The sequence below is a fragment of the Littorina saxatilis genome, linkage group LG13 (assembly GCF_037325665.1).
Source record: "Littorina saxatilis isolate snail1 linkage group LG13, US_GU_Lsax_2.0, whole genome shotgun sequence".
NCBI lineage: Eukaryota > Metazoa > Mollusca > Gastropoda > Littorinimorpha > Littorinidae > Littorina > Littorina saxatilis.
Window position 1 is genome coordinate 12,368,712 of NC_090257.1, and position 18,482 is coordinate 12,387,193.

General features: G+C 39.8%; 1 protein-coding gene across 2 annotated transcripts in view; it reads right to left on the minus strand.

Annotated features, from left to right (window-relative positions):
* LOC138983625 (uncharacterized) overlaps window positions 1–18,482 on the minus strand; it is a 42,468-nt gene that overhangs the window by 10,470 nt on the left and 13,516 nt on the right. Inside the window, exons 9-13 of one of the 2 annotated variants that reach the window (XM_070356904.1) lie at window positions 14,451–14,529; window positions 12,187–12,234; window positions 11,259–11,341; window positions 9,975–10,122; window positions 1–1,446 (exon numbers count right to left, since the gene is read on the minus strand). The exon at window positions 1–1,446 is cut by the window's left edge and continues 3,847 nt beyond it. In XM_070356904.1, the coding sequence (XP_070213005.1) occupies window positions 1,315–1,446; window positions 9,975–10,122; window positions 11,259–11,341; window positions 12,187–12,234; window positions 14,451–14,529 (490 nt within the window). In that variant the 3' untranslated portion in view covers window positions 1–1,314. The remainder of the gene's footprint in view (window positions 1,447–9,974; window positions 10,123–11,258; window positions 11,342–12,186; window positions 12,235–14,450; window positions 14,530–18,482) is intronic. The other variant, XM_070356903.1, reaches the window with a different exon arrangement.

Genomic DNA, 18,482 nt, shown 5'->3' on the forward strand with positions numbered 1-18,482 from the left:
GACGACTTGGAGTGTCCCATTCTGTCGTGGTCAGGCTGCATCAGAAGTTCCAGGCCACCAACAGCGTTCTGGAGAGGCCCAAGTCAGGACGGCCTGGTTTTGTCAAGGGCGGTCCCTAACTTTTGCCGTTCAGTATATATGGCATCTATATTCAAATCAGCAATGATACTATTGACACATTTGTGGCCTGACTCAATATATATATATATTTGTGTGAATTCTCTCTCACGCATTCCAAAGAATAGTTACAATTAAATAAAACTAAAAGTTTATTTCCTTCGAGGTAAGACCAATTTGAACATTTCGAATTCTATATGTACAAGTGGGAAAAAGGAAAGCGTACAGTACACAGTACACAGACATGCCAGTTCAAAAGTTGTGTGACATGGACAGAGATTGCGGGCAATTAGTGTAGCAAAGTCAGCTGTGCATGATCTTTCTTAAACTCTCCAACTATCTACTTGTTAACCTTATGTCAGTATCAAAATCTTTCTTTCTTTATTTGGTGTTTAACGTCATTTTCAACCGTTCAAGGTTATATTGCGACGGGGAAAGGGGGGGGGAGGTGGGGGATGGGATAGAGCCACTTGTTAATTGTTTCTTGTTCACAAAAGCACTAATCAAAAAATTGCTCCAGGGGCTTGCAACGTAGTACAATATATGATCTTACTGGGAGAATGCAAGTTTCCAGTACAAAGGACTTAACATTTCTTACATACTGCTTGACTAAAATCTTTACAAACATTGACTATATTCTATACAAGAAACACTTAACAAGGGTAAAAGGAGAAACAGAATCCGTTTGTCGCCTCTAATACGACATGCTGGGGAGCATCGGGTAAATTCTTCCCCCTAACCCGCGGGGGGTAGTATCAAAATGTGCTGAATAAAATCTTCATGATTCGCAGAACACAATCAAATATTTCTACATGCAAAAGCAGCCGGGCCATAACACTGGACCCAGTATACCCCTCCCGACACACAGACCCTTTCTCCTCCTCAATCACATGTGACCCCTTTCCTCTCCTCCTGTCCATCATCTTCACAACCACTTAACTCCTTCGTCAGAACAGTATAGCATCTCCAGAATCAAAACGTCATCACAAGAAGTCAATATGTGAAGCCCCTTTCTTCAGAAAAAAATCTTGTTCCACACCAGAAACACTATTTCTAAGGTAAAGGGTCTGACACAAACTATGACAGTTCCTAGACTGCACTGAAGAAATCTTTTCACTGCAACTTTCGGCGCATCATAAACTCCAACAGCTGAGTTTCTGCACAACTGAATGATATTTATGTTTTTGTAATAAGCTTTCAGTGCAGTCTAGAGTATGCCACACTGCGGAATTTGGATTTGTCCGCAGTGGCTTCGAGGTCCTCAGGGTGGCCGATCGCCAAGGGATATTCACGAACTTCCTGTTGATGATTGCGTGCCACCCATGCCATCTGGAGGCAAAGAAACAGAACCAGATTCGCCATGAGAAGACAACTCCGTCTCAAGAAGAAAGGACTCTGAGTGCCATTGCAAAACCAAAGATATAAATGGGAAGCAGGAAACTCAAAGCAGAAGCAACTTTGAAAACAAAATAAAAAGTGAACCACTGAGTGCAACAATAAACCCACCTATGACATTCAGACAGCCAATCAAGCATTCGGGATATTGCAACACAATTTATCAGCACTATAAGCTGCCATATTGCGGACGTATGAAAGATTAGCAACTGAAAATTCCTTGAAAAGATCTAAGCTCTCAAATCAGGATAGAACTGAAAACTGTAGCTTGAGTGCGAACGTAAGAAATAAACCCAATTGACACTGAAATCTTGAAACAGTACATGTACAAACAGGAAATGCAAGGTTGATCCAGTAACTGTAGTTACAGGCAACTTGACAACCCAGAAAGATGAGCTGGCAAATCCATTATCTAGACGAGGCAATTTAAAGGCTGAGGGCTAAATAGTAATTAAACTGTCTTGCCATAAACGACTTCCAGAAAATAAAACTATGAATGTGAAACATTATATAATGAATAAGTTCATTAAGGAATTGACTTTTTGTCACTTGAACTCCTCGGCCTGTTACATAGTGCATATTAATATAAGTCTGATCAAATATGCTGCTTCTGAAGCTGCAGATCTCTGTGCTAAAAGTTTTCACTAAAAATACTTGGCACAGAATAAAATGACAGCGATTTTAATCTCTGCAGTATCATCTAGCAATAGTCTTCAGCAATGCATGGTTGTGTGAGAGAAAATCATAGAAATCTTTCACAAATGATTTAAGTCTTGATACTAAGCCCCAAGCTTAAATCACTGCAACTGTGATTATTAAGATTTTTTGTTTGTTTGTTTGCTTAACGCCCAGCCGACCACGAAGGGCCATATCAGGGCGGTGCTGCTTTGACATATAAGGTGCGCCACACACAAGACAGAAGTCGCAGCACATGCTTATCATGTCTCACCCAGTCACATTATTCTGACACCGGACCAACCAGTCGTATGACTTGGCCGGGGTTCGAACCCACGACCTCCCGATTACAGGGCGGACGCCTTACCACTAGGCCAACCGTGCCGGTATTATTAAGATTAGAAGTTGTAGAAATCATTGAAGTATTAGTGGTATACGTATTGCTCTAAGAACAACACTGATTAACTCTTACATGCAGTTACAATGACAGCAATCATTTGCAGAATCAGTCCTGGTGGTAATTCTCTCAGCATTACACTGAGACAATCGAGAAATCATTGCAATTATACTTTTGAAAATGAAGTTGAAGTGGTGATTATATTCTAATCAATACAGCACGTGATACAATTTCAAAATTGTGGAATCAATCTTTCCGTCAGATCTGATAAATCTTAGTGGAATGTCTTTTAGACTTATATAAACTCTAGAAAACTTAAAGCATTTTTTCACAGATGAATAAAGTCATAGCTATAATCTCTTAGCAGAACATATATAGTGATAACCCTGGAAATCACAGAAATCGTTCCTAGATGATAGTCTTTGAGTAATAATTGTAAGGTCTCAGCCAAACACTGATGCACTCTAGAAAGCACAGAAATGTTTCACAAATTAATGTAGTCTTGAGTGACAATTAACGCTCATTGGCATCATGCATACATGTACATGACTGATAAAACCTAAAGACGCCAAATATAGCATTCGTTCTCAGATGGAGTCTTGGTCACCAAATACAGCACATTCGTTCTCAGATGATTAAGTCTGGGTGGTAATTTCCTAGTCAAACGCTGATCAATCCCATTAGAATCACTGCAATCTGTAGCACTAATGTCATGGATTCAGCTGAACAATTGCAGGTGAAAAGCAGGGCAAGGGAAGGCAGGGATAAACTGAACACTCTCACCCTGTGAGCTTTCAGTGAGTTTCACTTTGCAGCCCGGCACTTTCTACATTTGACTGCCTAGACCGCAATGCCCTCAGAATGTTCAGCTGAAGAGCATCAACAACACATACACACAAACACAGCCACATCAAGTCCATGCTGCGTGCTACTGCAATACTCCTTAATCCCATGCTGCAAATGTTGCTGTAACACTCCTTAAATCCCATGTTGCATGCTACGGTAACACTATACTTAAATACCATGCTGCACAGTCTCCTTAACTCCCATGCTGCACATTGTTACTGTAACACTCCTTAACTCCCATGCTGCAATTACTACTAAAACACTACTTAACTCCCATGCTGCTTGCTAGTGTAACGTACACTACTTAAATTACAATTATGCTACTGTAATACTCCCAATAAAACAATTTAAGTCTTTACTTAAATTTGGTTATGACCTGGTTCGGCTATCAACTCAGTAAGACGTACTGTAACTGGTAAGACGGCCGAAAATAATCATTTGTTCACCTTTCTGTAAAAAGTCGCACCGAGGATAAGTCAAGGGAGGTAAATCTCCCAACTTCCTTTTTCGTCTTGAACTTGGCGTGGTAAGACGAGTCGTAACGGAGAAAAAAAATTGTATCGATGTATATCCTGAGCAATCCGTGATCAGAAGTATCCTTGGTGGTATCGTATGGTATTATGATGGTTCTGTTTGTGTTCGTATGCTAATATTTTATCATTGGAATGAATTTGAAGAATTGTGCATCATGCACAATTCACAGTCAATAGACATGTATGTGCTAACAAGGCCCGATTAAACATTCTTAGACAAATAGATTGAATTGATCAAAAGATGAAAGGAAGCCAGGATTAAATGTAAACCTAGTATCATCAGAAAGGTCCGTTACGGCATTCTTAGCCACCGCGTATGTCTTATAACTCATATGGAATGATCAAAAGAGGTGAAGAAGTTGGACAAATTGTAGATCTACATACTGCAGCGCGAGGTGATTCGTAACTCGGAGCAGATCATCAATAGACTAGTTACAAAGGGATAAGGTGATTAAACCTCGTTCTTCCGCAACGCCGGAACTTTGCACAGTGAAGGTATTTTCAGTGAATATATAAACATGCGGTGTGAGGTAATTTAGGGTGCAATTTGGGGCGCAATTTTGACAATTTCATTTCGCGCCAGATCTTTTACCGATATAAAAACGTTGACAGTACGTTCTGTGATGTACATGGCAGGCACTCGACGTCACAAACAGAGGCAATCCAGTGACAGAAGGAAAACCGGTTTTTGCGGGTAGCTTTAAAGGCCCAGTCTGCCTCAACAGGTTTATTTAACAAAACAAAAAATAATTAAAAAAAATAGTTCTAGACTTCGGGGACACGCTTGCAATAGCATTGAACATCTTTAAATGATCCAGTTCGATTAAATGGCTGTTTAGCTTGCGTATACCACACACCAGATCTCGTGGTTTGTTTTACCCCTGATCCGTTGTTAACCCGCATCGCACACTTTCCTTAATTTTACAATTTCAGTTGGTCAGATTTCAATACGACTCGCTATATATCAGCAATATCACGTAGTTGTGTGCCTCTGAATCTAAAATGCAACAAACAACTGCGGGTCACACGAGCTAATCGGCGGCGGTAGGATTTAAAGAGGCAAGCGCTATGCAGAAGATTCGTGCGTTTGAGGAGACACAACCGACTATGATTTTAAGAATGGGTGTGTAAAAGAAAGGGTGTTTGTATTGTGTGTGTGCATAGACCATTTATCCTGGACCGCTAACTAGATCTCTCTCCGCTCTTTCTCTCTATTACGAGGTAGCGGCCTCTCGCATTTAGGAACCTACGCTTACATGGCCTTTCAGAAATCAGGGAGATGTCATATCCGGTGTCGATTGTAAACATGGACGAAGTTGCCGAGGTAAGTTCTGAAAATGCTAAAATAAACTCAGCTAAAGTGCATATGGAACATGTTTTTCGATGAGTTTTGTTAAGTTTAGTTTGGAGTTTTGGAAAATCCAGTTCATTGTCACCTCCCATTGTCACAAATAACTGGAGCGTGCTTTCTTTTCACTGTCTTCGAATCGCTGGCCTTTCAAACCGGACGCTAAGCGCCCCTGAAAGTCGAGCGTCGTAACCTTGAAGGGTCACGTGACGAGTTGGCGGTCCAGGCTATTTGGTCTATGGTGTGTGTCAAGGCCTGGAACATCGCGAGAAGAGGCTAAGCTGGTTGCCAGTTCATTCCCGTGGCTGCCAGGGTGGCACTCATTATTTACCCGACTAGCAAGGTTCTAATGTCAACTCCAGTAGGGGGAAGGAGTTTATGCTTGTATTTGATTCGTCTTATTCCTTCCCGAAGGTAGGCATCCCACCAGATTTAGCAACGCTGCAGTGTCTGCCGAGGATGCGGGGAGAACAGTGGTATATGTCAGTTTAACATTCAATATCTTCACAGATGCAAGCAGTTTGAAGTCCAAGGACACCTCGACACAGATGCGCTTCAGACCATGGTCATGCTACTGTAACACTCCTAATAAATACCATGCTGCATGCTACTGCAACACTCCTTTAAAATCCATTATGCTGCATGCTACTAATCTCCCATGATAAGTAATCCCACACTCCGTAACATGCAACCACTCAGTTAATTACGCATTATGATCAACTCCTCCCTGTTAACAGAGTCAAGTCTACCCAACAACACTCAGTACTAAAACACAAAAACAAAATAAGTACCATGACTAGATCCATTGCACTAAGTTACATACACATCTCTTTCATGAACATATCATTAATTTCAATGACATGCAACTCGAATACACTTTGCTAGTATAGCTAGAACAAACTAACTCATGCCCACTGTAGTCTTGGACACATGTTTCAAATACGCAACGGCAACAAAACAGATTTGTTTTCCAACTGCTGTTAAAAGTAAAAATAGACAGAAAAGAAGAAGAGTAAAAGAAGTGAAAAAAAGTTTTTAAAAAACACACAAAGAAACATGCTTTTAAAGGACTATTCAAGTCTTCAGATGACAGACGTATCTCGTTACTGTGAAGAAACCACAAGAATTTCTAAGCAACAAAAACAAAAACAAAGAGAATTTTTGATCGAGGGAAGTGCTATACAATATGTATTTTCATGAGGTTGGCGCTGACAAATTAAGCCTATGACACCGGGAAGCCCAAAACTCCCACACTAGCTACACAAATACACACAAATAAAAAAATATGTAAGCAAAGCTTGGATCAGTCTCTATCCTCTGTTGCACCAAGCTGTCTACAAGAGCGACACACACACACCAAGTTGACATACAAACCACTGAAGAAGTATACAGCAACAATAGGTCAATTTAAAAGAAAACTTTTTTGGAAGAGAAACGGATAGATGTATACACACAACTGAATCGTCAACTGCTGAGAGCAGATACTTTTACATGACCCTTAGGATTTTAGTTCCAGATAACCAATTTTGTTTAAAAAAACCCACCTGTGCATATCTGCCCATTGGCAGTAATTAATAGAACATTTGTTTTCTGGAAACAACACTGTCACTGTGCACCAGTTGTGTTCCTTAACTCATTCGCTGCGCGTCGGAACTGGAATTCCGACACCTGTGTTTAGCGTTGGCTGCGTGCCGGCACTTGAGTTCCGACGGATATCACGAATTTTTAACGGTGTAAACGGTCCTGCTGACCAAGGGAAACAACCCCTGCAATGAACTTCTATCTGTCTACAGTGGTACCATTCACTGTAAACAGTTCCTTCCCTTAAATTGTTGGGATTAATACAAATTTTGTTGACGGTGTGCGACCCACGTGTTTTGACTTTTCCAAGATGGCGGATCGTTCTGCTGAGACGTAGTAACTTGAAAAGAGTGCTAGAACGTGTTATTCAGTACGGTTCTGATCTTGACCTCAGTGATGATGATAGTGGAGATGATATTTTAGATTCTGGTGACGATTTTGTGCCAATGGACGATCATTTGGGTGATGATTCGGGCAATGCAAGTGTCGATCATGACATTGTGTATGATGAACCCATGACGTAGAAAGTTTTTTTGTTTTGCTTCAAATTGGATATTTTGCGTGGATATGAAGACAACAAAAGGTATGTACTTTCAAATGTTTCATATATTTTCTAAAAGAGTAAGTTTCAAACTTTGCAAAAACATAAGGTATGTAAGGTTATCTTGTGTTGTTGATTTTTAATATTTTTTTCAAAATGGCTCTAAATCGCGCGTTGGCAGGGAACACAGGGGAAATTTAGCTGCGCAGCGAATGAGTTAAAGGTGAGGCAAGAAAGTTATAAAACATGCTGATAGCATTACAATGAACAATGAAATCCACAGTGCATGTTTAGGGAACAATAAATTAAATCATCATAGCTAGCAATCGTTGCCAAGGGGTCCTGATTTGGCCTATTATGGTCCGCTGGACCCGAAAAGCAATAGCTAACTAACTAATCATTGCCAAAAGACGCAGTGTCCGCTCGATACGACTCGTTTCTTTTGAAGACATGCACATTTGCCTGAACCCCGACACATTTATTTCAAAAGATTGCCTGTTGTTAAACGTTGACTTCAAAGAAAATGTTTGCAAAGGGGAAACAAAATGAAAAAAATGGAAAAAAGGAAGGGGGGAGAGAGAGAGAGAGAGAGAGAGAGAGAGAGAGAGAGAGAGAGAGAGAGAGAGAGAGAGAGAGAGAGAGAGAGAGAGAGAGAGAGGGAAAGAGAGAGAGAAAGAAAGAGAGAAAGAAAGAGAGGAAAAAAAAAGGAAAAATAAGCTCAAGAAGAATAGCAACACAACACTTATCTGTTCAATTGTCATTATAAAAGTTACCAAAACTTTAAACCCAACCAACAGACCCATCTTCAGCACACACAAAATCAATACAGGTTTTCACCAGACCTTGTTTAGTCCTGATTTAAACAATAAGGGCAAAGCCCATATGACTCACATGCTTGACCTTTACATGACCTTGACCTTCAGCTAAACCTAGCAATGACATCATACACTAAGAACTGCTTTACACATTTTTCCTACCAAAATACATGTGACTACCTTATTTTGGTCACATTTCATAAGGGTCAAAGTGACCTTGACCTTGATCATATGTGACCAAATGTGTCTCATGATGAAAGCATAACATGTGCCCCACATAATTTTTAAGTTTGAAACAGTTATCTTCCATAGTTCAGGGTCAAGGTCACTTCAAAATATGTATACAATCCAACTTTGAAGAGCTCCTGTGACCTTGACCTTGAAGCAAGGTAAACCAAACTGGTATCAAAAGATGGGGCTTACTTTGCCCTATATATCATATATAGGTGAGGTATTAAATCTCAAAAACTTCAGAGAAAATGGGAAAAATGGGAAAAATAGCTGTTTTTTAGACAACATTTATGGCCCCTGCGACCTTGACCTTGAAGCAAGGTCAAGATGCTATGTATGTTTTTTGGGGCCTTGTCATCATACACCATCTTGCCAAATTTGGTACTGATAGACTGAATAGTGTCCAAGAAATAACCAACGTTAAAGTTTCCGGACGGACGGACGCCGGGACGGACGGACGGACGACTCGGGTGAGTACATAGACTCACTTTTGCTTCGCATGTAAGTCAAAAATTACACTGAACAGCATTTTCCTATTTATTCACAGAATTTAGTGCCCCAAAAAGGCGGAAGACCACCCAACACAGTAATCTGACTTGAAAGAATGTTCAAACTCTAATTCTAAGGCATTCCTCGTGTGTAGTGACGTGGTGACGTCATCAATTGAAAATCCAAACCAAACTCTGTAGCTCTTTGACTTTGTGCAAGTTCAAATCTCCAGTCTCAGGAGGTTAATTGTGGGTCATTCGATGATCTCAAGGCCACAAAATATTCATGCTTGTTAAAAATCTCCAGTTTATATGCTGGCCACAGCACAATAATGTGGAGTGCGACTTTAAAATGATAGTTTTCAGCGCCCCTGAAAAGAAGTTCACAGTATACAGTGGAACCCCCCTTTAAAGACCCCCCAATTTAAGACATAATCCCTCCTTTTTAAGACCCTGTTTTCTCAGACTTTCTGTTCAGAATCTCTGTAAAATGACCCCCATTTTAAGACTCCCTCCTTTTTAAGACCCGATTTTCTCAGATTTTGTTCGGTCTTCTTTTTTTTCTTCATTGAAACTCCCATGTTCACTAATGTTTTTGCACAAGTGGATTTTTACGTGTATGACCGTTTTTACCCCACCATTTGTGACCCTCCACCACGAAATGAGTCGCATGTCACCTCGCGCGGTTCTGCGCTAGGCTTAATATAAGTCCGGTCTGGTAACAGTGTGAGGGTCACCTTAGTCACAGGCTTTTAACTCAAACAGTTTTTTGCTCTTTTCTAAAACGGTTTTCACCACTGGATAGAGCATAAAAAAACTCTTTAGGAAAATGTAAAAATATGAAAATCATGGAATGGTGACATGCGACTCATTCCGTGGTGGAGGGTCACATTCAGGCAGCATACGGGTTTGGAGGTCCTAAAAAGGGGGAGTTTCCACAGTATACAAATCACTACATGCACAAAAAGAGAAACTTTGCCCGGCTCAACACCCATGCACCCACCCACCTTGATCTGGGAAGGGGTGAGCCTCTGCATGGTCTCCTTGTCCATGCCAAAGACGATAGCGTTCAACACGCCGTGCAGAGGGGCGGATATTGAAGCGGCCACTACCATCCACAATTTGTCATGGCCCGGGTTGACTGCACTGTTGATTCTGAAAAGCATTAAAAAAAAACAAGAAATGTTCGCGTATGAAATGCTTAATAAGTTAATTATAATTTATAGATTTAAAAAAATGTAGGTCTCTTTCTTCTTCTTCATCTTCTTTGTTCATGGGCTTAGACTCCCACGTTCACTCATGTTTTTAGCACGAGTGGATGTTTACGTGCATGACCGGTTTTACCCCGTCATTCAGGCAGCATACGCCGATTTCTGGGGAGGCATGCTGGGTATTTTCGTGTTTCTATAACCCACCGAACTCTGACATGGGTTACATGATCTTTTCTGTGCGCACTTGGTCTTGTGCTTGCGTGTACACACGAAGGGGGTTACGTCACTAGCAGGTCTGCACATAAGTTGACCTGGGAGATCGGAAAAATCTCCACTCTTAACCCACCAGGCGGCAGGGACCGGGATTCGAACTCACGACTTCTCGATTAGGAGGCCGACGTCTTACCACGACCCCATCTGGGTCTCTTTCAAAATAGAATTAAGCAAAATGACTCTAAAAAGAGTGAATCAACCAGAGATGCCTTACTTTTTACCATCCTGAAAAAGGCAGCGACAAGCCGTCAAAATATTGATTAAGAATGTACCAAACCTGGTTACTGTTGTGTTCTCTTTTTTATCAAATGTTCAACCAGAGATTGTCAAATTAAAACACACACACTAAAATCAAACAGAAAGATAATGCAGGCCAAAACAAAATCCCCAAGCAGCCTGCAACATAGTTCAGACTTACCATGAAGATATACCAGGAAGGAAACCCCTGTTTTGCACTTGGAGTATTCTCAAACAAACTACATGTAATGGTGAGCGTATTCCACACAGCATTTGAACATCCATGCTTCAAACTTCACACGTGTCCGTCGCACCGTTACTTAAGTTTACCAATACATTTAAAACAAATGCTTCTTTCAATGTTAACTGACAAAAAATGTTATCATGTATCAAAATACTGCATCGGCTTCCGGATGCACTTGTGAAGAAAAGTAGTCCAGGAATTGTTCTCATTGTATTATTTTTCAACTGACTGTACTGATCGTATTCTAGACAATCATGCGTACAGAATACGGCAAAATCGTATGGGTTCCCTGGTCTGATATATACACATGAATATATGCCACTTACCTGTTAATGAGTGGGAAGACGGACACGATCAGGTAGACGAAGGGATAAAACTGCAGTGGTTTGATGTCTTCTTTCAGCATCCTCTGTCAAACAAAACACGCCTCCTCAACTGAAATCTCAAATTCATGCACACTTAACCCAATGCCTTCAAGAGTGCCTGATATTGCCCGCTAGAAAACCCATAATTATCATGCAGACCCTGGAACACCTTGAAATGCCTGCCATACATTAGGCTACCTTCTTTCATTTTTGCTTCAATTATTACCTACAATGCAAAATAAAGCATATCTAATTCTGTTTCTACTCACTTTCTACGATGTTTGAGAATTTCCAGTTTTGAAAAGGTCAATGTTAGGTTACTTTGCTCTGAATTTTTCAAGTTTGAAATTGACGGAGTTACTTCTCATATCATGAGAACTGCATCGGAAATGGCATCAATTTCTCTGTGAGAGGTAATTTAGGGTGACAAAAGCTAAAGTCTTATTCAGCTGCACAGCAATAGTCTAAATCATTTTGATTTAATACCCTAGTTTTTACATTAAGTCAAGTTTTGACTAAAATGTTTTAACTAACATTAGACTGGGAATCGAGACAAAGGTTGTGGTTTATAATCGAACCAAAAATGATTTCATCTTATTCTTTATCATTTTCTGAATCCACAAATATATAGATATGCCAGGTTAATCATAGGCACTACGTTGCTTCGGGTTTAGGCTAGCCAAGCCTTAGTACATGTAGTCTTGTGTTTTTAAAAATTTTTTTTTTTAGTGTTGATCTTTTAGTTTCAGGCCGACATTCTAAGTTGCCATATATGTTATAATCATTTAAAGGACTAAAAATGCATGTCACAAAATGGTACACAGCTCTGGAGAATAGCCCAAATATGTAGTTTCATATCCAAGTAGATATATATGCTCTGTTTACTTACATGGTTTCTCTCCGTGTCTGGGTCATACGTTCCTTCCCACGAAGAGGCCTGGAGACATTACACACACAAAAAGTTTGTTATTACATGTATTGACGATACAATGGAGTCAGTCATTAACAATAAGTTCAGTAAGCTGAAAAATCCAACCCTTTCAATAACTTTATAAGGTTATAAATTCTACATTGAAAGCTTGACAGCCTGGTAAGTTCACCACAAATCAAAACAAATGTGCTTTGCATTTGCAAGTCAGATCTCTTTTCTTTTTTATATTTAGTCAAGTTTTGACTAAATATTTTAACATCGAGGGGGAATCGAAACGAGGGTCGTGGTGTATGTGCGTGTGTGTGTGTGTGTGTGTGTGTGTGTGTGTGTGTGTGTGTGTGTGTGTGTGTGTGTGTGTGTGTGTGTGTGTGTATGTGTGTAGAGCGATTCAGACTAAACTACTGGACCGATCTTTATGAAATTTGACATGAGAGTTCCTGGGTATGAAATCCCCGAACGTTTTTTTCATTTTTTTGATAAATGTCTTTGATGACGTCATATCCGGCTTTTCGTGAAAGTTGAGGCGGCACTGTCACGCCCTCATTTTTCAACCAAATTGGTTGAAATTTTGGTCAAGTAATCTTCGACGAAGCCCGGGGTTCGGTATTGCATTTCAGCTTGGTGGCTTAAAAATTAATTAATGACTTTGGTCATTAAAAATCTGAAAATTGTAAAAAAAAATAAAAATTTATAAAACGATCCAAATTTACGTTTATCTTATTCTCCATCATTTGCTGATTCCAAAAACATATAAATATGTTATATTCGGATTAAAAACAAGCTCTGAAAATTAAATATATAAAAATTATTATCAAAATTAAATTGTCCAAATCAATTTAAAAACACTTTCATCTTATTCCTTGTCGGTTCCTGATTCCAAAAACATATAGATATGATTATGTTTGGATTAAAAACACGCTCAGAAAGTTAAAACAAAGAGAGGTACAGAAAAGCGTACTATCCTTCTTAGCGCAACTACTACCCCGCTCTTCTTGTCAATTTCACTGCCTTTGCCATGAGCGGTGGACTGACGATGCTACGAGTATACGGTCTTGCTGAAAAATGGCAGCTACTTGACTAAATATTGTATTTTCGCCTTACGCGACTTGTTTCTTTTTTTTGTGCAATGATGAACAACATGGAACTGCCAAAGACAACACAAAGAAAATGCAGATGCATGTCAGAATTAAAATGCCAAAGATTTTGTGTTAGGCTTGAAAAGCAGAGGCAAACACCAATGGTTCACTCTGGTACACTACATGCACCATAAATACCACCCCTTCCAATTTAAACTAACAAAACACACAAAGTTCAAAAAGAAATTAAACCACTCGTTCAAGGAAGAATAAAAATGTACTTCATGGTTGGTTTTGAATTTGAAACTTCACACTGAGTGTAAATCCTGAAGCAAAAAAAAAGAAAAAGAGAGAGACATTATGCTTGTCTGTACACAATCATACCTAAGCAGGCACACTCACACACAATTATTTTACAATACAGAGATGTTGCCAGGAACTATTTGCTTCAGAAAATTTGACAAAATTACCATGCGGTTTTGGCAATTTTCCAAACTTAAAGACAGTGGTTTGCATCTGCTAGCCTTTTCCCCACAGTGAAAAAAGTATGTCACATCTGCTGAAATTACGCCAGTTTTCAACAACTGAAAAGAAGTTTCAGTGTTAAGCAACCTACTAATGCCAAGGGACGTCACCCCTGTGATACTTAGACCTGCCAACCCTTGTCAATTTTTTTCGAATTTTCAGCGTAGCAAATACTGTTTAAATGTAGATTTTCTATCATTCATTCCCACATCCGCATTTATGCCATCAGCTTGCACAAGAATTCTAAGACATTTTTAATAGAGTTTCATGAGAATGCAGGAACATCACATGTCCATTAGAGAGTATCTGCAGTGCCACTTTTCAGTGTAGACAATATCTGGGCGGAGGCGACCGCGGTGCAAGGGAAGCTCTATGGCAGTCTGGACGACCTACAGCACACGGCAACATTTGCGCAGAGAACCGGCGTTTCCATCTGAGTGATCGACAAGAAGAAGTGTCGACAATGTTTAATGGCCCATTCTGTGACCGCTACACAAAGCGGGAAGCAGAAATGAGTACCAGGACTAGGGAACTGTTGCATGCTAATTGTGATTATTTCTTTGAGCATAGCAATCTTTAGTTTGGCATAGCAACTGCTTTCATTGCAACCCAGCAACTCACCCTTCGTCGAAGCATGCAGAAGATGTAGATGTAGGCAAAAAACAGCAAACCGATGATGATGAAAAGGGGAACATACCAGCTGAAAATGAATCAAATGTGACATTTAGAACTCGGGCCTGCAATTAATCTAAAGTTTAACAAATCATTGCGCATTTTAACGGAAGGAAAGCAATTAATGTGAATTATTTCTTTTCAGAATAAAATTGCTTTGGGTCTTCTGAAAATCCACACAAACAGCAGCTAGAGGAGTGCTTCAATGGATCTAATAAACAATTAAAGTGAAAAAGAGATGTGAGAAAGAGAGAGAGAGAAAAAGAGAGAGAGAGAGAGAGAGAAAGAGAGAGGAGTAGGAGGAGACATTGAGAGAGAGAGAGAGAGAGAGAGAGAGAGAGAGAGAGAGAGAGAGAGAGAGAGAGGAGTAGGAGGAGACATTGAGAGATCAAATCAAATCAAATCAAATCAAATCAAATTTTATTTTTCGAGGGTTGTGGCATAAAGCCATACAACGAGCTTTTTTACATCCAGCCCTCGCCCAGAGAGGGGACTAATCTAATCACATATTTACACGGATATTAACGTAGAAAAAAAGGTAGAGAAAAACAACAACATATGAATATTTACACATTACATATTATACACAAATATAAAGCGTCGTATATGTAACGTAGTGAAAACAATGCTGAATACTCATGCATGAGTAAATGTGTTATTAATTTGAGTGTTTTTGTGTGGATATAATGAACACTGATGCTTTGGACAAATGAAAATATAACCAAACGAAGTCTTCCATCACTGTGATTTTTCGTAATTTAACATTAAATACAGTGAAAGGTGTTTTTTGAAAGTATTGAGACTCATTGGGACTCTCACAAATTCCGGGAGAGAATTCCACAGGACGCTACCAGAATAGGCTAAGCTTGATTTGAAGAGATCTATCCTTGGAATTGGGACGTTAAACTTTCGGTTTGGTTTGACTTTAAAGTTTGCAACGAAAGTTCGTGGTGCACGGCCGGAAAGTATTTTGTGAAGGAGCACGCCTTCATTTAATTTAAATCTTTGTTTTAGTGGGAGAATCTTAAGTTTCTTATAATCATCAAATACAAGACTGGATTGTTTCAGTAAAATTAGTTTCAGCGCTCGCCTATGTAAACTATACAATGGTTTTAAAATATTAGCACTGGCAGAGTCCCAGATGGTTGAACAATAATCTGTGATGGTTTGTATATATGCGTTAAAGTATAATAACCTTGAGTGCTGATCTAGAAAGTGTTTAATTCTATTTAACTGATATATTTTTCTGGACATTGAGAGAGAGAGAGAGAGAGATAGAGAGAGAGATAGAGAGAGAGAGAGAGAGAGAGAGAGAGAGAGAGAGAGAGAGAGAGAGAGAGAGAGAGAGAGAGAGAGAGAGAGAGAGAGAGAGAGAGAGAGAGAGAGAGAGAGAGAGAGAGAGAGAGAGAGAGAGAGAGAGAGAGAGAGAGAGAGAGAGAGAGAGAGAGAGAGAGAGAGAGAGAGAGAGAGAGAGAGAGAGAGAGAGAGAGAGAGAGAGAGAGAGAGAGAGACAGAGAGAGAGAGAGAGAGAGAGAGAGAGAGAGAGAGAGAGAGAGAGAGAGAGAGAGAGAGAGAGAGAGAGAAGAGAGAGAGAGAGAGAGAGAGAAAGAGAGAGAGAGAGAGAGAGAGAGAGAGAGAGAGAGAGAGAGAGAGAGGAGGTATTACACACCGCTACGACCGAAGAGAAGTGAAAAATAAACTCCTGTTGTGCAGCGGGATAAAGTATTCCCTCATACCTCGGAGATATATCTTCACTCGCTCGCAGCGACGTCACGTGACATTTTAGATAGTGGAAGAAAATGCTGTCGCTTATCGGCACTGGGTGCAGTGCCTTTGTAGTGCACTTGCACTAGAACGGCACTGGGTCCAGTACCCGCTCCGGCGTCGAAGCATTTTCCACTAAAAAGTGAACAAAATTTGACCTATTTCGTCGCCTATAGGGGACGGAAAGAATGTCATTTCAATGGTGTGATAACATTCTTTCCGTCACGTGACGTCGCTGCGAGCGACTGAAGGTATATCTCCGAGGTATGAGGGAATACTTTAACCCGCTGCACAACAGGAGTTTATTCTTCACTTAGCTTCGGTCGAACCGGTGTGCAATGGGTGGAGAGAGAGAGAGAGAGAGAGAGAGAGAGAGAGAGAGAGAGAGAGAGAGAGAGAGAGAGAGAGAGAGAGAGAGAGAGAGAGAGAGAAAGAGAGAGAGAGAGAGGGGAGTAGGAGGAGACATTGAGAGAGAGAGAGAGAGAATTGAATTGAATTGAATTGAACTTTATTTTACAAGGATTTAGATTTAAGGCTACGCCTGTTCTTACAATCTGTCCTTGGGACGCATAGATACACAATGATAGAATTAAAAGAATTAAAAATTAAAAATTACAAAGTTAAAAAGTTAACCAACACAAGGAGGTCGGAAAACGTGATAATAAAGATGACGATGATGATGATAATGATGATGATGATGATAAAGATGAGGCATGAAGAGCATACATATGTGGTTATTCATAAAATCAAATGCATACTATGCAGGTAATTATAAATACAAGCTGGTGGCAATCGAACATGTAGCAATATTGTAACAAAAGTATGTTCAGAATATACAATGCACAGCATATTTTTGACGTAATACTAAGTTTGGTAAGTCAAAAGGCGTTAAACTACTCAGACATTAAGTGGTTTTTAACACATTTTTTAAAACTTTTTAATGACTTTAGGTGCTTAAAGGATGATGGAAGTGAATTCCAAACTGAAGTACCTGAAAAAGCAAGACTGGTCTTATACAGGTCAATTCGTGGAATTGGTGGGATCAAGTTGACCGACCCATATCTGTGGGTAGCTTTATGAAATAATGATGTAATGTAAATCGGCACTTTACCGTGATACAATTTATGCATGAAAATGGCTTTGTTTAACTTGAGATGCTTTTCCAGTGGAAGAAAGTTAAGCATTTTTAATTTTATATCTGTTGAGGCATTATCCTTTACGATGAGTTTGGCCGAGCGACGATAGAGAGAGTCTAACTTTTTCAAGTGGACATCACTGCTGCCATCCCAGAGCGTCGAAACATAATTAATGTGAGGCATTACATGAGCATGGTGGAACATTTCCAGAGTCCTTCTGTCGGTATATTGCTTTAACTTGGATAGGAGGAAAACGTTCTTGGCTACTTTCTTGCAAATATGCTGTATTTGTGCCTGCCACTTGAATTCACAATCAAGAATTACTCCTAAAACGCGATGCTGTTGAACTTGTTCAATTGATTGCGTACCAATAGTAAGATTTAGTTTGAGTGGAGAAATCTGATGTTTTTGTCTGGTTGCAATTACCATACTTTTAGTTTTTATTGGATGGACAAGCATAGCATTAGCACTACACCAGTTATTTACATCGTTTAAAGCTATTTGAAGGGAGGACTCTATTACTGTAACAGACTTTCCACTTGAATGAAGAGAAGAATCGTCAGCAAAAAAATCACTTCTTACATTACTATCAGAAATGTGCAGTGGCAGATCATTGATATACAGACAGAACAAGATCGGCCCAAGCACTGACCCTTGAGGCACCCCGCATTTCACAGTCTCCTCAGTAGATATTTTACAGTTTAGGGCAGTATATTGAGATCTGTCCTGTAAATAGGAAGCAAAAAAGTTACACACTGAACTGTTTCTGAGATACAACTGTAATTTCTTCAGTAAAATTGAATGATCAACAAGATCAAACGCTTTTTTAAAGTCGAGAAACACAGCACCACTGATTTCAGATCGGTTTGTTGCAGACAACCAGGTGTCGCATAGCGTGGTAAGGGCGCTGTGACAAGAGTGATTTGTTCGAAAACCAGATTGAAATTGATGGAAAAGGTTTCTGCCTTCTATGTACGCGAGCAAATGTTTGTGAATATGTTTTTCCAATGGTTTGGATAAAATGGGTAATAAGGAAATGGGTCTAAAATTATTTGGGTCGGATAAATTTCCGCCTTTATGG